At 40.1% G+C, this 21552-nt stretch overlaps 1 protein-coding gene across 13 annotated transcripts in view; it reads right to left on the minus strand.

The window, feature by feature from the left end:
• Positions 1-14335: 14335 nt before the first annotated feature.
• The window catches only part of TRIM69 (tripartite motif containing 69), a 33475-nt gene continuing 26258 nt past the window's right edge, over positions 14336-21552 (minus strand). For all 13 annotated transcript variants that reach the window (XM_063639518.1, XM_063639519.1, XM_063639513.1 and 10 more), the window contains one exon: positions 14336-14929. In XM_063639518.1, the coding sequence (XP_063495588.1) occupies positions 14388-14929 (542 nt within the window). In that variant the 3' untranslated portion in view covers positions 14336-14387. The remainder of the gene's footprint in view (positions 14930-21552) is intronic.

The following is a 21552-nucleotide window of genomic DNA, read 5'->3' on the forward strand; positions in this document are numbered from 1 at the left end:
AAGTGATCCACCCACCTCAGCTGCCCAAAGTGTTGGGATTGCAGGCGTGGGCCACAGTGCCCAGCCTGGCTATTTTTTATATCTTCTTTGGAGATAAAAAAGAAGCCAATAAAAGAAGATATTGAATATACTTCAATATCTTCTGAACAATACTGAATAGAAAGAGTAGAATATCTTTCTATTCACCTCCTTTGCCATTTTTAATCTGAGTTGTCTTTTTGTTAATGAATTATGAGTTCTTTATATATTCTGGATACAAGTCCTTTATCATATATATGATTTGCAAATATTTTCTCCTATTCATGGATTAGTTTTTTTTTTTTTTTTGCTTTCTTGATGACATTGTTTGCAACACACAGTTTTTAATTTTGATGAAGTCCAATTTATCTATACTTTCTTTTGTTGATTGTGCCTTTGGTTTGTACCTAAGAAACCATTGCTCAACCTAAGATCATGAAGATTTGCTCCTACGTTCTCTTCTAAGAGTTTTATAGTTTTAATTTTTACATTTAGGTCTATGACTTGAGTTAGTATAGTTTGAGGTAGGAGTCCAGTTTCATTCTTTGGCATGTGGATATTCAGTTGTTCCAGCACCATTTGTTGAAGTGACTATTATTTCCTTCATTGACTTATCTTAGCAGAAATAACCATCTTTAAGTTTATTTTTCTGACTATGTGTGATGTGTTCTTATAAAAAAAATTAAACATCACATAAATAAAAAAAAGAAAAACGCCCTTAAAATACCACCTCCAGGCCAGGTGTGATGGCTCATGCCTGTAATCCTAGCACTTTGGGAAGCCATGGCAGAATAGCTTGAGTCCAGGAGTTTGAGACCAGCCCAGGCAACATGGCAAAACCTTGTCTGTACAAAAAATACAAAACATTAGCTGAACGTGCCTGTTGTAGTCTCAGCCACCCAGGAGGCTGAAGTAGGGGGATCACCTGAGCCCAGGAGTTCAAGGCTGCAGTGAGCTGTGATCACACCACTGTATGCCTGGGTGACAGAGTAAGACACTGTCTCAAAAAACAAACAACAAACAAAACCACCTTCAAAGATAATTGTTAATAGTATAAGTAAGTGGTCTGGAATAATTGATCTCTAAGGTAACTTCCAGGTCTGTGAGTCTATAAAATTTTACTGGCACAGACAATTCCCAGAAATAACTATTTAGCAGAAAATTCTATTTGCATGAGTGTTTCCCTGAAGTACTTAAATGAAAGGCCTAGTGGCCCAGCGATACAGCTATCATCCTGTTACTGCTGGATAGGAGAACCCACCTAAAGCTATTAATAATTCTATTAAAATCCACAGACCTTCCTTAGAATATTTTTTTTCTGTTTACTTTACATTCTACATTATGCCATAGCAAACATACTCATAAATGATACTTGAACTCATACCCTTTGTATTGGAGAGGGCATTGCATCTCAGTAGCAGTATAAGGGAGTGGCTAAGAGCACAGACTCAGACTATCTTGGTTTAAATTCCAACTGTAACTCTTATCTAGTTTGTGATCTTGGACCAGTTACTTAACCTGTCTGTGCCTCAGTTTCCTGGTAAATGGGGATCTTAATGCCAAAATTATAGGGAAATTGTGAGGATTAAGCGAGGTAATACCTGTAAAGTGCTTAGGAACGTACCTGATACTTAGTAAGTGCTCAATAAAAAAGCTATGTAGCTTCATTATTATTAGCATATTCTGGTTCCTGTCACAAAGTAAGTGATAAATGATCATCAAACTAGTACTTTGAAAACTCAAATTGGGGCCAGGCATGGTGGTCTCAGCACTTTAGAGGCCAAGGCAGGAGGATCTCTGGAGGCTAGGAGTTCAAGATCAGCCTGGGCAACATCGCAAGAACCCAGTCTTTACTTAAAAAATTAAGTTCAATAAAACACTCAAAGCTGGGCGCAGTAGCTCACACCTGTAATCCCAGCACTTTGGGAGGCCAAGGTGGGTGGATTACTTGAGGTCAGGAGTTTGAGAGCAGCCTGGTCAACATGGTGAAACTCCGTCTTTGCAAAAAATACAAAAATTAGCCGGGCATGGTGGAGCCTGCCTGTAATCCCAGCTACTTGGGAGGCTGAGGCAGAAGAATCGCTTGAACCCAGGAGGCAGAGGTTGCAGTGAGCCGAGATCGCACCACTGCACTCCAGCCTGGGCAATAGAGGGAGACTCTGTCTAAAAAAAAAAAAAAAAAAAAAAAAAATCACTCAAATTGGGGCTATCTAGTGTGGGCAAACTAGATAGAGCTAGGGAGCTTTTTACCTCCTAAGACACAAAGAATTCATGACAGCTCCATTTTTACCCTAACAGGTTGGAAGCGATAGAAATCTATGAATAGCTGAAGGCAGAATGTGTTTATCCAATACAATAACATAGTTGAAACCTTGAACGAAAGCTTTTTAAAAGTTTGCTTAACGGAAATAATGTTACTTGGAGTAGTTTTTTAGTTTTTTAATTTTTTCAGTAGATGGCATCAATATGATATCCCTCATTTCTTCCCAAGGAAAATTTTTCTCTCTTTAGGGGAGATATATGGTAGAAATGTTTATTATTTACCCTAGTATATCAACAATTATCTTAAAGGTAAGTAGACTAAATGCTTCAATTAAATCACCACTTTGGGCAGCTAGGGTTTTAAAATAATTATATGCCATTTATAGAAGACATTTAAAATTTAAGGATGTTAAAATGTTGGAAGTAAAAGAATGGAAAATAGGGGCTAGACATGGTGGTTCACACCTGTAATCTTGGCATTTTGGGAAGCCGAGTTGGGAGGATTGCTTGAGCCCAAGAGTTCGAGACAGGCCTGGGCAACATAGGGAGACCCCATTTCTACAAAATTTTTTTTAAAGTAGCTATGTGTGGTGGCGTGCACCTATAGTCCCAGCTACCCAGGAAGTTGAAGTGGGAGGATTGCTTTGAGCTGGTCTGTTGAGGCTGCAGGGAGCCATGTTTGTGCTGCTGCACTCCAGCCTGGGCAACAGAGCGAGACCATCTAAAAAAAAGAAAAAAGGAAGAAAGAAATTGAAAAAGAAAAAAATCACCAAAAAACCCCAAAGAAAATAGAAGTTAGGAAATAATACAGAATTATAGTAGAGATAGAAGAAATTAATAAAATAAGAAACAAACTTACAATAGAAATGATCAACAAATCAAGAAGTTGAGTTTTGAAGACTAAAAGAAATTTATAAATTTCTGATAGGACTGGCAAAGAAAAAGAAGGCACAGATAATATCAAAAATGAAAAGAGGAATACATCTCAGATTCTAGAGACATTTAAAAAAACTAGAGGAAATTATGACCAAATTAATGTCAATAAATTTGAACATTTACATGAACTATTTAAATTTCTAGGAAATATATCTTACTAAAACTGCCACAAAAAAGAAGAAATCTGAACAGACCTATAACTGTGAAAAATAGTGATTTTATAATATTAAAAATCTTCCTACAGCCCCACTAATTACTAGTTTTTGTCATCTTAGTGAGCTATGTAACTTGTTTCCGCATCTGAGAAGTGAAGATAGTAACATAATGCCATAGTAATATTGGAGGATTAAATGAGAAAATGCCTGTAAAAGTGCATTGCACAGGGCCTAGCATGTGCCACATGATCAATGCATGCTTGCCTTTATTAGTTTCTTTACAGCTATGGTGTATCACTGAATGCAGAATGTGTGTGTTCTTCAGGCTCCCTTGTGTGCATGCTCTGAAAGGTAAAGGGGCCTCCTCTTCGTTCTGAAGTAAAACTGCTCAGGGCATTAGGTGGATCTGAAATTTAAAAATGAAATTGAAAGTAAATCTTTTCCTTAAATCAGCTTGTCTCTGCTTTTGTTTTGCACACCTGCCTCAATATCAGTCTTGGAATTTTTTCCCGCTGTTGTGGGTGCAATTCTCTTTTTGTAATATGTTCAGAACCACCTACCCTACTCCAGGCCTCGGATCCTGACCTTAGTGGCTTGGAAAAGGCTGTCACTTAGAATTTACACTCCAGTCCTCACTATCACTGTCTCCATTCTTCTTCCATCTCCCCACCCTGGTGTGATTTCCCAGCCTGCTATTTGATTTCCTGTTCGTATAGTTCCCCTGATCTCCAGAGCATGTGGTACTCACTAGCCAGAATATTGCCCATGTCTTCTGTGTTACATAAACTTATTTCCAGCGTATCTGATCTCTTCTCATCCTTTCTCTGTCACTCGGGGGCTTTGCTCAACCTGGTTGTGTCACAATCTTTAGGATATTCCCTCTTTCTTGATCAGAGAGCCCTTCATTCCTCCATTCCTTGCCTCTGCAATCGAGGGTGTGACACAGATGAAGGTGTGACACAGATTTCATCTCTTCCTGGAATTCCCAATCTCAAGAGCTTTTCTTCATGGTGTTGCTGACTTAAACGAGGGTGCTCGCCAACTGTGGGGCCCTCACCCCTCTTAATGAGGTTTGTTTCCTTGTTACAGTGTTGTGATTTATTTCACTTTGCTCTTATCTTTAAAATCGGGTTCATTTCCTTGTTCTAGTTAGGCTCCTCACCGTACCTACTCCGTACTATGTTTCTTCCATGTTTGTCAGATTTTTTTTTTTTTTTTTTTTTTTTGAGATGGAGTCTTGCTCTGTCGCCAGGCTGGAGTGCAGTGGTGCGATCCCAGCTCACATTGCCAACATTGCTGGTGTGGGATGGAGTTGACAGTGTGAGATTTGCTAAGTGTTTCTGTGCAATCATTGTGAAAGCAATCATATCTCCAGAGTGAGAAAGGTCAGTGCCCTGTAGCTGCCAAACTTCACCACACGAAGGGGACATGAAGGGGACTGCCACCCGCAGAACACAAATCAGGCTAAAAAAATGAATATCTTTTGCAGTTGCAGTCAAATAGCACCGAATGTCAAATGATATTACTTTGGGAGATTGTTAAGCCCCCTTCTCAGTGCACAGCTGTGTATAAATCCCCTCATCTCATTTGATTAATCTGAGAGACGATAGAATATGTTGTTAGGCACAGAAAACGCGACTGCAATGTGATAGTCTAGTATTACTGAGCATGAAAATTCCTTTAAGTCCTGATTTTTTTCTGGTTCCACATTGTTTGAAAGTCGGGGAACACTGATCTTAGTGAAGGGGTGTCCTATATAAATCAATGTTAGTGAGTACATATATAAGTGAAAAATATGACTTGTTTATACAGTGAATCAGAACCCCCCCCTTCTACAGCATCAGAACTCTTTCTTTTACTCTCTTACAGCCTGTAGCTTGGCAGGAAGGAGACTATAATACTAGCCGTGTTTATCTCTAGCTGGTAAGATTACAAGTGATTTTTAACATTCTTTCTGTTATATCTTATACTTTTTTATAGTGGGCACATATTATAACAAGAACTACCTTTGTTCATTTAAAAGTGATCCTTTTCCCCAGAAAGGTCCCTGAGGAGACTTTTTCTCCCATCCTAAAATGGAGGAATGTACCTGAAATGCTGTGTGAAATAGATTAACTGAGCCCTGCCTAGGAAGCATGCCGCTTCTTCTTTTTCAAGACCTGCAGTCACTGTAGCCTGACAAGCAGTAAGAAATGTGATAATAAAGACGATGAGCCACTCCAGGGCTGGATTTCATTTCTAGCTTAATTAAATCCTAGAAACACACCTGACCTCTAGCTTTGAAGAGCTGCCGCCAAAGCCAGATGCCCTCATCAGCTCGGGCTCACCCTGCAGTGATTGTGGGAAGCCAGCCTGAAAGGAGAGGGTAGAGGGAGGCAGAAGCCAATGGAGATGAAGCAGTGGAGTCAGGAAGCAGTATTTCAGAGACAGCCATTTTATCTGGGAGACTGTCTGTTTGCCCTTCTGCTTAAAAGGTAAACAGCAACGCTAACCTACAAATATACTGAATCGAAATTCCTCCAACGGCACCCCACTGCCCTGCCACCTGTCCCCTTCCACCACCTCCTCTCCAGCTCCCTGCCCCCACCAGCTGTGGTAAATTGGGTACAAAGTGCACTTGGTTGGCACAAGTCCTGACTGGCCCATCAGTACACGTGGGCTGATTGGCGCCTCCTGCGTTTACAAACTGCTAGTTGCTCTAGTCCCTCAGCTGCTGCTGACACCTGATGGTGCTACCTGGTGTCTCTTTGTTTCATATCCCAGAGATCAGAAATTCTCCTGAAATATAAAGAAGAAAAAAAATCCTTGCCATGATTTATTAAGCCCAGAATTACGCAAGGAACTTAAAACTACATCGCCTTGTTTTCACAGCCACCTGTGATGTATTATCAGGGTTTTACAGGTGAGGAAATGCAGCTCCAGAAGAGCTTCTTAGGTAACTGGCTTATATCCAAGGGCTTGACACAAGGATCTGGGTTTATGGGATTTTTTGAGGGGGTGCTATCAAGAGAAGCCTGCAGGGAGGCATGGGGTGGGAGAGAAAAGGGGAAGGGTGAGCAGGGGTTTGGTCTCTGATACGGTTTGACTGTGTCCCCATCCAAATCTCATCTTGAATTGTAATTCCCATCATCCCCATGTGTCAGGGGCAGGACCAGGTGGAGGTCATCGGACCATGGGCGTGGTTTCTCCCATCCTGTTCTCGTGATAGTGAGTAAGTCTCATGAGATCTGTTGGTTTTATAAGCACTTGGCAGTTCCTCTGCTTGTGCTCACTCTGTCCTGCCACCCTGTGAGGAAGGTGCCTGCTTCTTCTTCACCTTCTGCCGTGACTGGAGGTTTTCTGAGGCTTCCCCAGCAATGTGGAACTGTGAGCCAATTAAGCCTCTTTTATTTTTAAATTACCCAGTCTCAGGTATTTCTTCATAGCAGTGTGAGAACAGACTAATACAGTCTCAGTATGCAATGGAGTGCCCAGGTTTGGGGGTCCAGGGAAGGTTTCCATCTGAGAAGGGGTCAACCGGGATTGAGAGTGTTATCACTGAGCAGAAAGTACCATCCTTTCCCCCACTACCATCTGTCAACATCTTCCTTGTCTTTCAAGAACCATCTCATAGTTTTTTTTTGTTTTGAGACGGAGTCTCACTCTGTGGCCCAGACTGGAGTGCAGTGGCATGATCTCTGCTGATTGCAACCTCCGCCTCCTGGGTTCACCCCATTCTCCTGCCTTAGCCTCCCAAGTAGCAGGGACTACAGGCGCCGGCCACCACGCCCGGTTAATTTTTTATATTTTTAGTAGAGACGGGGTTTCACCATGTTAGCCAGGATGGTCTCGATCTCCTGACCTCGTTATCCGCCCACCTCGGCCTCCCAAAGTGCCTGGATTACAGGCGTGAGCCACCGTGCCCGGCCTCATATTTTATCTCCTATGAAGTCTCGTGACCCCAATCTGTGATGATGTCCTTTCCCGTTTGGTTTTTGAGCAGTTTATACCTTCAAAAAGGTTGCCTAATTTTTAGAAAATAAGAGCATATCTATCTTCTTGACTCAAGTGTGAGCTTCTTGAGGGAAGAAATCTTGCCTTCTTTCATGTATAACACCCCTGCATTGTACACAATGCCTTGTCCATAGTAGGCTACAAACTAACATCTGTTGAGTTCAGTACTCCTTGAATTTGGGGAGCATTTCCTGGTGTTATTACTTTGGTCACAGTCATTCAACGTTAATACAATGTCTATTATTTGTGAATAGCTCAAGGGGCACTGTGTTGGTGGCTGCCAGTTTCACTTCCTGACCACCTGTCCAAGAGTCTCAGAGTCCATGAAACAGCAACAGGAAGGTGAACATCGAGGTAATTCCAGCAGAGGTTTAGTTACTGGACCAGGAAGAAAGGCAGCTACGTGGGGGGAGGGGAGGGGACGTAGAAGAAACAGGTTTATTAGAATCAGGAGACTTGAAGCACCACTCATTAGTCAGTTTGTGCAGCTATAAAATTGCACAAAGGTGCTGCCTGGCTGAACTTATGGAGCTATTGTTGAGAGTCAAAGGAGACAAGATAGGTTAACTCTACAGATTGTGCAGAGAAAATTAATACATGTTTATAACCAATGTTGGCTAAGAGGCAAGGATGGCAGGCAAAATGGCTTGGAATCCCTTCCTGATATTCAGGTGGCATAATTTACCTTCACCTGTGTGTGGACTCAATTCAGTGCCTCAGGGGGAAAAAAAGAGAAAAAGGAAAAGCACTGTTCCTTTCTCTTTGCCTCCTGACTTTAGGTATCTATGTATGCTATAATTAGGGCCCCAGATTACACCTCCAATTTCAGAAAGTTTCCTGTTTAATTTTACAAGGACATACACACTTTACAATGCCTGACACCTGCTTAAGGAGGCAAATGATTGTTTTGACACTGTGACAGTGGTAGAAAGTATATTAAAATATCTGAAACCTGCCAATGGGATAATTTGGATCTAATTCTCATTTGTCAGTGCAATGAGCTCTCCAGGCCGAATGACTCCCTGATGGTGTGCCAGACAGCTTTCCTGGTCCCCATGTGCTGGTGGAGATTTAGTTCCAAATAATTGTTACATTCCTCATTGATGACTGATTTTCAACCTTTAATGATAACACCAATTATGTATTGAGTGTTTCACTTGTGGATTTCTTTGGATAGGGATTTTACTACAACTCATTGCTTGAAAAATGGCTTTAATTTAATAGTAGGGTTATTCAGAACTTCACTATCCAGAGTGACCCTGTGGCTGACCCAAGGCTGTGGGACATAGGGCACAGAACTGGTACTCCTCTTCTGGGAAAAGGTGGCCAGGGAAGGAGGGATGGCCTAAGACACTGAGTCCACTGAAGCAGATAAAGAGCAAATCCAGGACATGAGGCAAAGGATCAGTAAGAGAAGTGGCCAGAAGCACCATCTTGTTTCTTTGGGTCAGATTTAGTAGAGATCTTGGAAATGCTGGGGGTGGAGAAGATGGCGTTGTTTCTTTCTGGGACTGCCAGGGCTGCACTGCTGAACCATAAACTTGGGAGCTGTTAAAATGCTCAGGCCAGGCAGCCTTCCACAGCCTTAGACTTGCTCAGGGTCTCCAAAGAACATCTGTTATGTTTCTATCATCTTGTGGATGAGGAAACTGAGAATCAGATTAGTGAAGTGGCTTGTTCCAGGTCACACAGCTCAAATATATTCAGTCCAGGCAAAATTTACTCGGCTGGATCTTCCAGGTGACACAGAAAAATGCTCCAGTGTCTAGCCAGCTGCCAAAAACCTTTTTTCACATCCTATTCAGACTTGTGATTAGGTGAATATTGAAATGTCTTTAAGATCTATAATTTCTTTTTCGAGGGGTATGTCTTAAATCTCATCTACCTGCGTGGACTAAATTGGTCATTGACACAGAAGGTTGGATTTTATTCTTGTTCATTTTACAGATGAGGAAATAGATCCCAAGAGGTGAAAGTGGCCTGTTTAATGTTACATGACTAGTAACTGACTCAGTGCAGTCGAGAACTATGAATTGGTCCATGCATGTTTGATTATGCTGGACTTTCTAGGTACACAGAGGGAGTTAATCAAGGCATTTGTAAGTCACTTACGGAGGCAAGGGTTTGTTAGCTACTCCTCTCAGGCAGAGGCTGGTGCCTAGTAGAGGGGGTAATGGAGGGCTGAGCTATCACTTTCCTGGGTCCTGGGATTGCACTACGTGGAACAGGTAGACACATGGGGAAACTGTTCTCTGAAGGTGAGAGAAACATCAGAGTTAAGACAGTCACAAATGAGAGGTTGTCCAAGTGGCAGAGGAAGAACAGAAGCCAGGTGAAATGTTTATACACACAGAAATTTAAATGCAAACAATGTAGAAGCACATACAATGAAAATCAACTGTTCTTGTCCCATCCCTTTTCTCCTCTGATCCACTTCCCACAGATGAGCCCTTTCTGCCCAGTGGTTACCTATATAATTCTGAATAGTATGTGAAACCTTTGTTTCTCCAATTATGAATTTTAAATATCAGCTATAGACTCCCTGTTATGAGTGGTAAAGAACTGTCTTCTCCCATTTTCTCTTCCCTCATCCTATTTTTATACTTATATTATTAGTTCGGGTTCTTCTATTGGTACGTTAATAATTTTAAAAAGTATACATCAAATGCTACATCTTGATCCATCAAATTGAAACCAATTTGACTTGCTGCTATGAGAGATGTAAGATGAAATTAGAAGCCCTGAATTTTCACTTTTCCTCCTACCAATTCTCACAGTCTTCCAACAACATCATTAAACATCATCAAGGTTTATTACTTTTTCATTGTATTTTATAAATATGTTTTGCCTGTGGCTTGAATTCAAAAATCAAGCACCAATGCAGGTCATTAGCAATATAATGATTATATATTATTCACCCGAAGACCAAGTAGAGTGACTTGCCCTTCTGAGATGAGAAATAACACAGAGCATCTGCAGCTTATGGCCACTGCCTTCTCAACACCAAAACTTATTTCAATTTGCTTCAGCATCTCAAAATCATGACATATGAATTTGCTTCATATTTGTAGCTTTTTGTATAGATTTTGTCTAAAGCTTCTAATTTTCTTTCATTTTTCTTATGAAAAAGAAACAAATTCTTCGCCATTTTACAAAGATGTTCCTGCTTCATCACATTACCTATCAAATTGGAATCTAATTTTTTTTTTTTTTTTTTTTTTTGGAGATGTACTCTCTCTCTGTCGTCCAGGCTGGAGTACAATGGCATGATCTCAGCTCACTGCAACCTCTGCCTCCCGGGTTCAAATGATTCTCCTGCCTCAGCCTCCCCAGTAGCTGTGATTACAGGTGGCTGCCACCATGCCCAGCTAATTTTTGTATTTTTAGTAGAGGCAGGGTTTCACCATGTTGGCCAGACAGATCTTGAACTCCTGACCTCATGATCTGCCCGTCTCGGCCTCCCAAAGTGCTGGGATTACAGGCGTGAACCACCGCACCTGGCCCTGGAATTTACTTTTTAATGGAGACTTTTTTCTTGGAACTCGATCTAAATGTTCTTGTTGGGGCTTTTTATTTTTCACAGCCAATTGCATAGTTCTGTCTCTGGTTTTTATTTTCAAAACTAGTCACTTTGGCCTACTGTTTTCATGGTTTCTGTTTTGTGTTTTTTTTCTTTTGGTCTCAAGTTTATCCTCAAGTATTTTTTTCCCCTCAGGGTGTATAAGGAGACATCTCTGAGTCTCACATGACTTAATATTTAGCCTTCACATTTGAGTAACAAGTTTTTGTCTAAGACTAGAGATTCAAGATTACTTTTCCTCCAGAGCATTGAAGCCATTTGCTGCAGGTTGAGTTCTCCAGAAGCAGAGATGGAGTTTAGGGAACAAAATATTTATTAAGGATCAACACCTGTGAAAGGAAGGCAGCAACAGCAAGATTGGGCTGACTGAGCAGTTGAACTGAGACACAGGCTTGAAAATGCCTCAGCCGACATGGCAGGTGCTCTGGGTCATGGGTATTCATAATACCCATGGATATTATTTGCTGGGCAGAAATGGTTGAACCCTTATGCCCTCCCTCTCTCTGACACCAGATACAGGTTGCTCTGGGAAGAGAATGACCTTGGGTGAGGTGGCTGAAGCTGACCCTGAAGGAGCTGACAGCTGGAGGCTGTGTGCTCACTGTAGTCCGCGCATCGGGTAGCAGGTCTTCCTTGAAAGGGGATCAAGGTAGTGCATCTCTATGTCTACCATAGCATTGATAGATGGTATTCTTATAAAAACCTGTTTTTTAAATTTTTTTCTTTCTCTATAAGATTTAGGACACTTTCTTTTCCCTTGGCGGTAGGGTTGCTGTTACGGCATATTTATGTGGAGTACAAAAAGTGTCCTTCCTCAGAATGGCGTGAACCCGGGAGGCGGAGCTTGCAGTGAGCCGAGTTCACACCACTGCACTCCAGCCTGGGTGAGAGAGCGAGACTCCGTCTCAAAAAAAAAAAAAAAAAAAAAAAGAAAGAAACTGTGGTATATTTATATGCTGGAATACTACTCAGCCATAAAAAGGAATGAATTAACGGCATTTGCAGTGACCTCGATGAGATTGGAGACTATTATTCTAAGTGAAGTAACTCATGTAATGGAAAACGAAACATTGTGTGTCCTCACTGATATGTGGGAGCTAAGCTGTGAGGATGCAAAGGCATAAGAATGATACAGTGGACTTTGGGGACTTGGAGGGAAGAGTGGGAGGGGGGCGAGGGATAAAAGACTACAAATATGATGCAGTGTACACTGCTTAGGTGATAGGTGCACCAAAATCTCACAAATCACCACTAAAGAACTTACCTAACCAAATACCACCTATACCACAATAACTTATGGAAAAAATTTTTTAAAGTAAAAATAAATAAATAAAACATGTTGCTTTAGTTCAGTGGCTGTCTGCCCCAGCCACACATTAGAATCGCCTGACAGCTTTCAGAAACTAGTGGCCTGTAGCCACTGTACACTGGGACTCTAGCAGGGTTTCACTTGCTAGAGATCTTTACTAAATTGGTCTTGGCTGGAGTCCAGGCATCTAAATTTTTTTTAAAGCTTCCTACATGAATCTAATGTGTATCCAGGGTTAAGAACCATTGCATCTTAAGAATAATATATTTCAAGCCTGGGCAACATAGTGAGACCTCGTCTTTACTAAAAATAAAAATTTAGTTGGGTGTAGTTGCCTGCACCCATAATCCTAGCTACCCGAGAAGCTGAGGTGGGAGGATCCAAGAGTCCCAGGCTGCAATGAGCCGTGTTTGTGCCACTGTACTCTAGCCTGGGTGACAGAGTAAGACCTTGTCTTAAAAAAATAATAGTAATATATTTCAGCTGTAACTTTTTATACCTTAGAAGTGAATTAATTTTTAGTCAGATTACTTTCTATTGGCATGCCTTTCTTTTTATGCTGCTTTTATACCCTTTAAGACATTAAGCAAGATTCCAGGCACAAAATATGTTCTTACTACATTCTGATTGAAGTGAATTCATAAAAAAAAACAAGGCAATTTCTTAAATGTAGTCTTAATCCTGTTATGGCTGTTTATCCAAATCAGTTGTAAATGTATGAATATTGTATATAACAAACTGCATGAATATTGTCTGTAGTATTTGCATTATTTTTCACATACATACATTTAAGCTTTTGCCCTGACCCCCTCCAAAAAAACAAAAACTGTGCTAATTATAATTTCAGAGGGCCAGTGCTGAAGGTCCTAAAAAGTCCCCCCAAAACTGTCAGCTATAGAGAATAAAGCCCATTTAGATGAGGACTTCCAAAGAAAGGAAATAGGGACAGTCAATCAAGAGTACTGTTGAGATCAATGATGTTAAGAATTTTAGACTTGGAACAAGCTCAAGGATGAGTATATTGGAGAGAACAAGATGCAAAATACTACTTAAATTATAGGCAGGAATGATGAAAAAGGATGTAGTCAAAAGTAGATGGAGGTTGGGTGTGGTGACTCATATCTGTAATCCTAGAACTTTAGGAGGTCAAGGTGGGAGGATGCTTGAGGTCAGGAATTCAAGACTAGCCTAGGCAACATAGTGAGACCCCATCTCTCAGACTGCATATATATATATATATATATATGCATGTCTCCTGCAGACAGATAAAGCAGGGAAATGGAACTGAGAAAGGAAGGGAAAGAATCACAGATTTGCTGGACTAAAATATATCTTGAGAGAATTCAAGACAAGATTATAAACTAGTCCAGATCATTTCCTACTTTTTTATTTAAGCCTGTGGAGCATGGTTTAAAATTACAGGACAGACATGGTATCTCACACCTATAATTCCAACACTTTGGAAGGCCGAGGCATGAGCATCTCTTGAGCCTAAGAGTTCCAGAAAAGCCTGGGCAACATGATGAAACCCCATCTCTACTTGTGGTGGTGTGCGCCAGTAGTCCCAGCTACTCAGGGTCTGAGATGGGAGGATTGCTTGAGCCCAGGAGGTTGAGGCTACAATGAGCCATGATCATGCCACTGCACTCCAGCCTGGACAACACGGTGAGACTCTGTCTCAAAAAAATAAAATTACAGCAGTAAGTTCTAAAAAAAAAAGAGAAAGATAAAAATGTATATCAAAAAATAATTAAATAGAAAAGTGAACACCTGAAAATTCCACTGCTAAGGGTCATTAATCTGGAAAATATGACAACATGATCATTTTTGGGCATATTTGAAAAGGGTTTCCAAACATCACAAACTGAAGTTGCAGTTTGCTGCAGTAACAGTAGCGTGATGATCACTCTCATGAGAGTGGCTCCTGTGTCATGAAAGACCCCAGAGAAGAATAATACCTTGAAAGCCTCCAGTGAAATCTATTTAGGATACTGAAAGAATGGAATTTGATTTGTGCATCCTCTTTTCATTATTACATAGTTCCCCATAAATTGAGAAGAGAATCCAGTGAGACTAGTAAAATATTTCAATACCTCTTTAATAACACTCTGAATTTGTATAATAGTAAGACTCATTACTGTGGATGTAAGATGTGCAATGGTTCTTTATTCTCTCCGCCATCATTAAGGCAGGGGCAGAAGTAGGGATAAAGTTTCTCCATGAAAGTGTTACTGAAGGTGTAAATGTGAGTCATGGTTTTAGCATCGTAGAAGGACACCTGTCCTCCTTCATAATCCAGGTATATGCCCACCTTCTCGAGGTTGTTAGTCAGTGTCAGACTGCAAGAAGGCAAATCCAGAGCCTTTAGATCAGTTTGGTTCCTTAGTCTTAAAAGCCAGAATCCTTGCTCAGGAGTTAGAGGACAGCTGCCCTTCCGAATGATGGATTCTCTGACAACTCCAACTGTCCATTTTGTCTTCTTTGCTACTTCTACTTCCCAGTACCACTTTCCAGAGGTAAAGCCTTTTGAGCCCAGCACAGCCACACTTGAGTCAAACCTCTCTGGATCATCAGGCATTACCTTCTTAATGTCACCGTGCCAAACGCTGGTTTGGCTTTTGGAGAGCACCAGATTTGGGTGAGCTGTTTTACGGTCCAGAGTTAATGGAGATAGGCCTAGTAAGAAAATAAAAGAAAGCAGAGCGTGGGAGAAAAGGGGGTAAACACAAATTCCCACAGTAAAAGTATTTCATATTCAATAGTACTTTATCTCCCCATACATATAGACTCAGGCAAGCAATTACTTATATGTTTTTTTTTTTTTTTTTTTTTTTTTTTTGAGGCAGACACTGTTGCCCAGGCTGGAATGCAGAGGTGCGATCTCGGCTCACTGCAACCTCCGCTTCCTGGGTTCAAGCAATTCTCATGCCTCAGCCCCCCAGGTAGCTGGGATCACAGGTGTGCACCACCACACCTGGCTAATCTTTGTAATTTTTTAGTAAAGACAGGGTTTCGCCATGTTGGCCAGACTGGCCTCGAACTCCTGGCCCCAAGCAACCCACCTGCCTAGGCCTCCCAAAGTGCTGAGATTACAGGCATGAGCCACCATGCCTGGCCACTTACATGCTTTTTATTGTTTGGGTATCCATGTTACCATATTCGAGACATTTTTATATTTAGGGTAAAAATCAGGGTTTACTCGGAAGTAATTTATGCTCTACTAAAGGAAACAATACAAATAATATAAACCTGTACTAATAAATATAAGAAAATACAAATGCCAAAGGGGTAAAAATTAGGTAAGGATGTTCTAGGAAAGCTTTCTGAGGAAGGTAAGTATTGAGTTGTATATATATGAGATGTATTTAGGATGTTTTGAATAAACAGAAAGAAATGGATTAAAAACAGTCACCTGTGTGGAAGAGAACACAAGAGCTTGCCTGTTAGACACAGGCAAGACTGAACTAATTGGTACAGAGTTTAGAGGACAATAGTGAGGTTTATTTTGGTTTAACAGATAATGAGATTTTTGAGATCTAGAGTGGTTTATATCATTGCTACTCATAATGTGGTCCACATACTATGTGGTAAACAGTCTGGGACAAAGATAGTATAGAAATTAAGAGTAAACTTTTAGAAACTTTCATAGCAAATTGACAGTAATTTTATGTCAGTTGAATCTAATAATTACAAAATTGGACTTGTACTTTGTAATCTTTGCCTTTTTTAATTGTACTTTTTCAAGTAATTTATATTGTATTCTACAAAAGTATCGGTCCATGACAGATTGAGATTTTTTTAATTGGCCCTTCATCACAGATAATTTTACAAGCATTGGTTTAGACAATTCAAAGGGCGGCAGTATAAAAAAGAATATCTAAACCAAATGAAGAGAGGTTGAAAGCTGACCAGCAAGAGGATGACACAAATTCCAGATGTGAGATCATTGGACATTGACATGAAATTTGATAAAGGAGACATAATAGCTATGTATGTTCACACAATGGACACAGATATATATATGCATGCAGTTGTTGTTATTGGATTTATTTATCCTTGGAAGCAAAATCAATCTAGTTTCTCTCTCTCTCTCTTTTTTTTTTTTTTTTTTTTTTTTTGAGATAGAGTCTTGCTCTGTCCCCCAGGCTGGAGTGCAGTGGCACAACTTCGGCTCACTGCAACCTCCGCCTCCTGGGTTCAAGCAATTCTCCTGCTTCAGCCTCCCGAGTAGCTAGGATTACAGGCATGCACCACCATGCTCAGCTGATTTTTTTTGTAATTTTAGTAGAGACAGGATTTCACCATGTTGGCCAGGCTAGTCACAAACTCTAGCCTAACTCTATCTTCTCAGAAAAGCCTGAGTCTTTTCCATCATCCCAGGGACTTCTCTTTCCAACAAGATGCTTTGAAGAATTAAGACTCTTGAATTTTTCCATATAGGCTAAATCCCTATCCCCTTACATATCCCCATTCACTTTGGGTTGTTAATCTTTCGAATGTGAGGACTGGGTTTTCTTTGGAGGTACCATAAAGACTTTTTAGCAACCTTTTGGAATCCCAGTCTGCTGTCTTTGCTAAGCCTCTGACACATCTCTAGCTAGTTCAGCATGCATTGGCTCTGAAGATTCCTATGAGTCAGTTTTTTGTCCTCTCTTTCCTTCTCATGCCATATTCATATAATGAAAAGTTCTGTCAGCTCCACCTTCAAAATATATCTTGTGCCCAAACACTTCTGACTACTTCCAGAAATATCACTGGCCTGGAAATACTGCAATAGCTTTTCACTCTTCTGCTTCCTCTCTTGCCCATCTGCACCCTATTCTACACATATCATGAATGAGATCATGCCATTTCCCTGCTCGGCATACTCTTATGTTTACCATCACATCTGAGATAAAATCCAGAGTCCTTACAGAGGAAAAAAGAGCCACCTGATTTACCTACCTCTCTACTTCATCTCCCACTACACCCTCCCTCATTTACTTTGATTCATCCACCCTTGCCTTTTGGCAGTTCCTTGAACATGATGAAGATCATTCCTACTTCAGGGTCCTTATCGTTTCTTCTCTTGTCCTAGAATGCTTTTTCCCCATATGGTTCACTCCACATTATTTGGGCATTTTTTCATGCAAATATTTTAAATTGAATAATTCCCTAAGCTAGAATAGGCAAACTACAACCAACAGGTTAAATCTGGCCCACTGCCTACTTTGTAAGTAAAGTTTTATTGGAGCACATTTATGACCATTCATTTATATGTTGTCTGTAGCTTCTTTTTCACTACAAGAGCAGAGTTAAGTAGCTGCAACAAAGACCATACACCTGCAAGGCCTAAAATATTTACTCTTCAAACATTTACAGAAAAAGTGCCAGCTCCTGCTCTAAAGCAACAGCCTAATTTATAAAGCTGGCAGAAAAGGAGAATATATGGATCTACAAAATAAGCAAAGACTTATAAAAAGTATGGAATATATTTTACAAAGGTCTGACCACAGTTACCATAGAAAAACGATTTCCCACTCTGTATAGAGGGAGAGTATATGGATAAATAATTCATTATTAGTAAATAGTCATATATTAAATCTCATTTGGTTTTCTTGATGTAAAATTATACCAAAAATTTAAAAATCAGTTTGCACTTTAAAAGATTGCTAGAAGTGAAGTTTGGCTTTACAGAGCAAAGTATACAGGAAGAAAAACTCTGTGTCATACCAAGGCAGCTACAATTTGCTGAGCAGAGTAACACAGAGGAGGGAACTTCACAGAAACTTTCAAACATCTACAGAGGGATTCTCTCAAGGCTGTCGCTGAGTACTAATCTGCACATGCATACAGTGAAACTCATCAAGGCCAGAGAAAGAACCTCCAGAAATCAGTAGACTGAGCAATTTCTGGAGCTCACACAAGGCTGGGAATAATTTTCAATCTTGCCAACCAGAATAGAAAAATGTCATAATATGTCAACATCAGGTAGGGTAATCAGAAGGGTATATTACTTTAGAAAATGGGCTAAGTTAGCCCTAGATTAAAGGCTGTTCTTGAGCCACTCTAACTAGACTTTATTTAAGCCTTAAAAGGAACAAAATGATTTCATACAATGTTAACTGCGTGCCAGAGTTAAATTCAATAGAACTGAAAGAACAACAAAATCCAGCAAATATAAAATTCACCAATATGAATTCATCAGTACGAACAATATGAAATTCATCATATTTGGCATCCAGTAAAAAATTACCAACCAGAAGAGACAAATCTCCAGGGCAGCAAAATTTCAAATAATTTACATTAGTATGCTACCCTCAGGGAGAGGCAGCATAACTACCCACTCTTTAAGTGTGGGCTGTGCACAGTGACTGCCTTCCAAAGTATACAAGTATAGAAGGAGGAAAAAAGAGTACAGTGGAGAAACCTGACAGACACTTCCTCAGCCAGGTGATTAAAGTCAACATCCATAGTCATAAATCATGTTGACGGTATGAACACTTAATGTAATGTGATGACAATGGCACTTTAACGCTACTGTCTTCCTCTCCAAACTCATAACCCCAATTTTATGAGGAAAACATCAAACAAATTGCAATAGTGCAGCATTCTTACAAAATATATGACCAGTACTCCTCAAAACTGTCTGAGTCATAAAAAATAAGGCAAGTCTGAGAAACTGTCACAGCCAAGGGGCACCTAAAGAAAATGACAACTTAGTGCAATGTGGCATCTTAGATGGGAATCTAAAACAGAAAAATGACATTAGGTGAAAAATAAGAAAATCTAAAGGAACTGTGGATTTCAGTTAATAATGTATCAATTTTGGTACATTAGTTGTTTAAAATGTTAAATCTAAGATGTTAATAATAGGGAAAACTGAGAATGGCGCATATAAAAAACTCAATACTATCTTCTCAGTTTTTCTGTAAAATTAAAAAATCTAAAAGTGTCCTAAAAAATAAAGCCCATTAAAAAGAAAAAGATTACTAGTCAGACAAAGCAGCAGGAAAATATGACTCTCAGGAGAACAATCAAACAATAAAATCAGGCCCAGAAATGACAATGATGATAGAATTAGCAGACAAGGACATTAAAATGGATAAATGTCTTCCATTTTTTCAAGAATGTAGAGGAAGGCATGAACATGGTGAGACGAGATAAGAAAGATATAATAAGACCCAAATGAAACTTCTAGAAATGAAATGTATATAAAATGAAAATATCTTGAACAATATTAACAGAAGATTAGACCATGCAGAAGAAAAGATGAGAACTTGAATAACAATAGAAACCATTTAAAATAAAGTGGGAGGCGAAAAAAGGCTAAAAAAAATGCCGAATATCAATGACATGAGGCAACTTGACAATATCAAGTTGTCTAAAATAGGTAAAATTAGACTCCAAGAAGGAGAGGAGAAAAGGGGTTAGTAAAAAAGTATTTGAAGTCATACCAGGTGATATTATTCCAAATTTGATGAAAATTACAAACCCTTAGATCCAAGAGGCTCAATGAAGCACAAGCAGAATAAATACAATCACACCAAGACCCCGTATAATCAAATTAATGGAAGCAAGTGACAAAAAGCAAGTCTTAAAATTAGGCAAAGAGGGCCGGGTGCAGTGGCTCACGCCTGTAATCCCAGCACTTTGGGAGGCCGAGGCAGGCAGATCACCAGGTCAGGAGATCGAGACCATCCTGGCTAACATGGTGAAACCCCATCTCTACTAAAAATGCAAAAAAATTAGCCGGGTGTGGTGGTGGGCACCTGTAGTCCCAGCTATTCAGGAGGCTGAGGCAGGAGAATGGCGTGAACCCGGGAGGCAGAGCTTGCAGTGAGCCAAGATTGCACCACCCTCCAGCCTGTGTGACAGAGCGAGACTACATCTCAAAAAAAAAAAAAAAAAAAGGCAAGCCATGGAGTGAGAGAAAATATTTAAGAAACATATATCTGATAAAGGATTTGTATCCTTTACAACTTAATAATAAAACAATTTAACAAAAATATAAAGACTGAACACAACCAAAAAAATATATGAATGGCAAGGAAGCACATGAAAGGATGCTCAACAGGATTGCTCATTAGGGATTTGCAGCCGGGCACCACAGCTCATGCCTGTAATTCCAACACTTCAGGAGGCTGAGGTGGATGGATCACTTGAGGCCAGGAGTTCAAGATCAGGCTGGCCAAGATGGCAAAACCTCGTCTCTACTAAGAATACAAAAATTAGCTAGGCATGGCAGTGCACGGCTATAATTCCAGCTACCTGGGAGCCTGAGGCACAAGAATCACTTGAGCCTCGGAGGCAGAGATTGCAGTGAGCTGAGATGCACCACTGTACTCTAGCCTGGGCATCAGAATGAGACTCTGTCCCACCCTCCCATCAAAAAAAGAGATAGGCAAATTAAAACCACAATAAGATACTACTATACATTCAATAAAATGGTTTAAATTAAAAAGATTGACAATATCAAGTTTTGGAAAGGATATAGAGAAACTGAGATTTTCATTAATTGCAGGATGGATAAAACTACCATGGACTACCCCATGTCCATCAATTGGCAAATGAGTAAACTGAATAATCATGATTATTGATACATGGAACACCATAAGTGCTCAAAAAGTATTATGCGGCCTGGCACAGTGGCTCACGCCTGTAATCCCAGCACTTTGGGAGGCTGAGGTGGGCAGATCACGAGATCAGGAGATCAAGACCAACCTGGCTAACACAGTGAAACCCCATCTCTACTGAAAATACAAAAAAATTAGCCAGGCATGGTGACGGGCACCTGTAATCCCAGCTACTCGGGGGGCTGAGGCAGGAGCATGGCATGAACCCGGGAGGCAGAGCTTGCAGTGAGCAGAGATGGCGCCACTGCACTCCAGCCTGGGCAACAGAGTGAGACTCCGTCTCAAAAAAAAAAAAAAAAAATTATGCTAAGTGAAAAAAACCAGACACAAAACACTAATAATGTATGCTATCACTTAGACAAAAATTTAGAAAAGACATATTTAAAGTGAAATAAAACATGTCAGTGAATGTTAGAGGCTGAGAGTAGAAGGAAGAGATTGATTGCAAAGGGGCATGTAGGAACTTTTTGGAGTGATAAAAATCTTCTATATTTCGATTATGGAGATGTTTACCTAAGTGTATATATACATCAGAGCTCATCAAATTGTGCCCTTAAAATTGGATAATTTTACTTTATGTTAACTATATCTCAGTATAGTTGATTTTTCTTCAATGTCAATTACCTGGAAAAATTTGTGATTTTTCATTAAATCAGGGATATATTTGTGATTTCTCATTGAATC

Source organism: Symphalangus syndactylus, chromosome 5 (assembly GCF_028878055.3).
Source record: "Symphalangus syndactylus isolate Jambi chromosome 5, NHGRI_mSymSyn1-v2.1_pri, whole genome shotgun sequence".
Classification (NCBI taxonomy): domain Eukaryota; kingdom Metazoa; phylum Chordata; class Mammalia; order Primates; family Hylobatidae; genus Symphalangus; species Symphalangus syndactylus.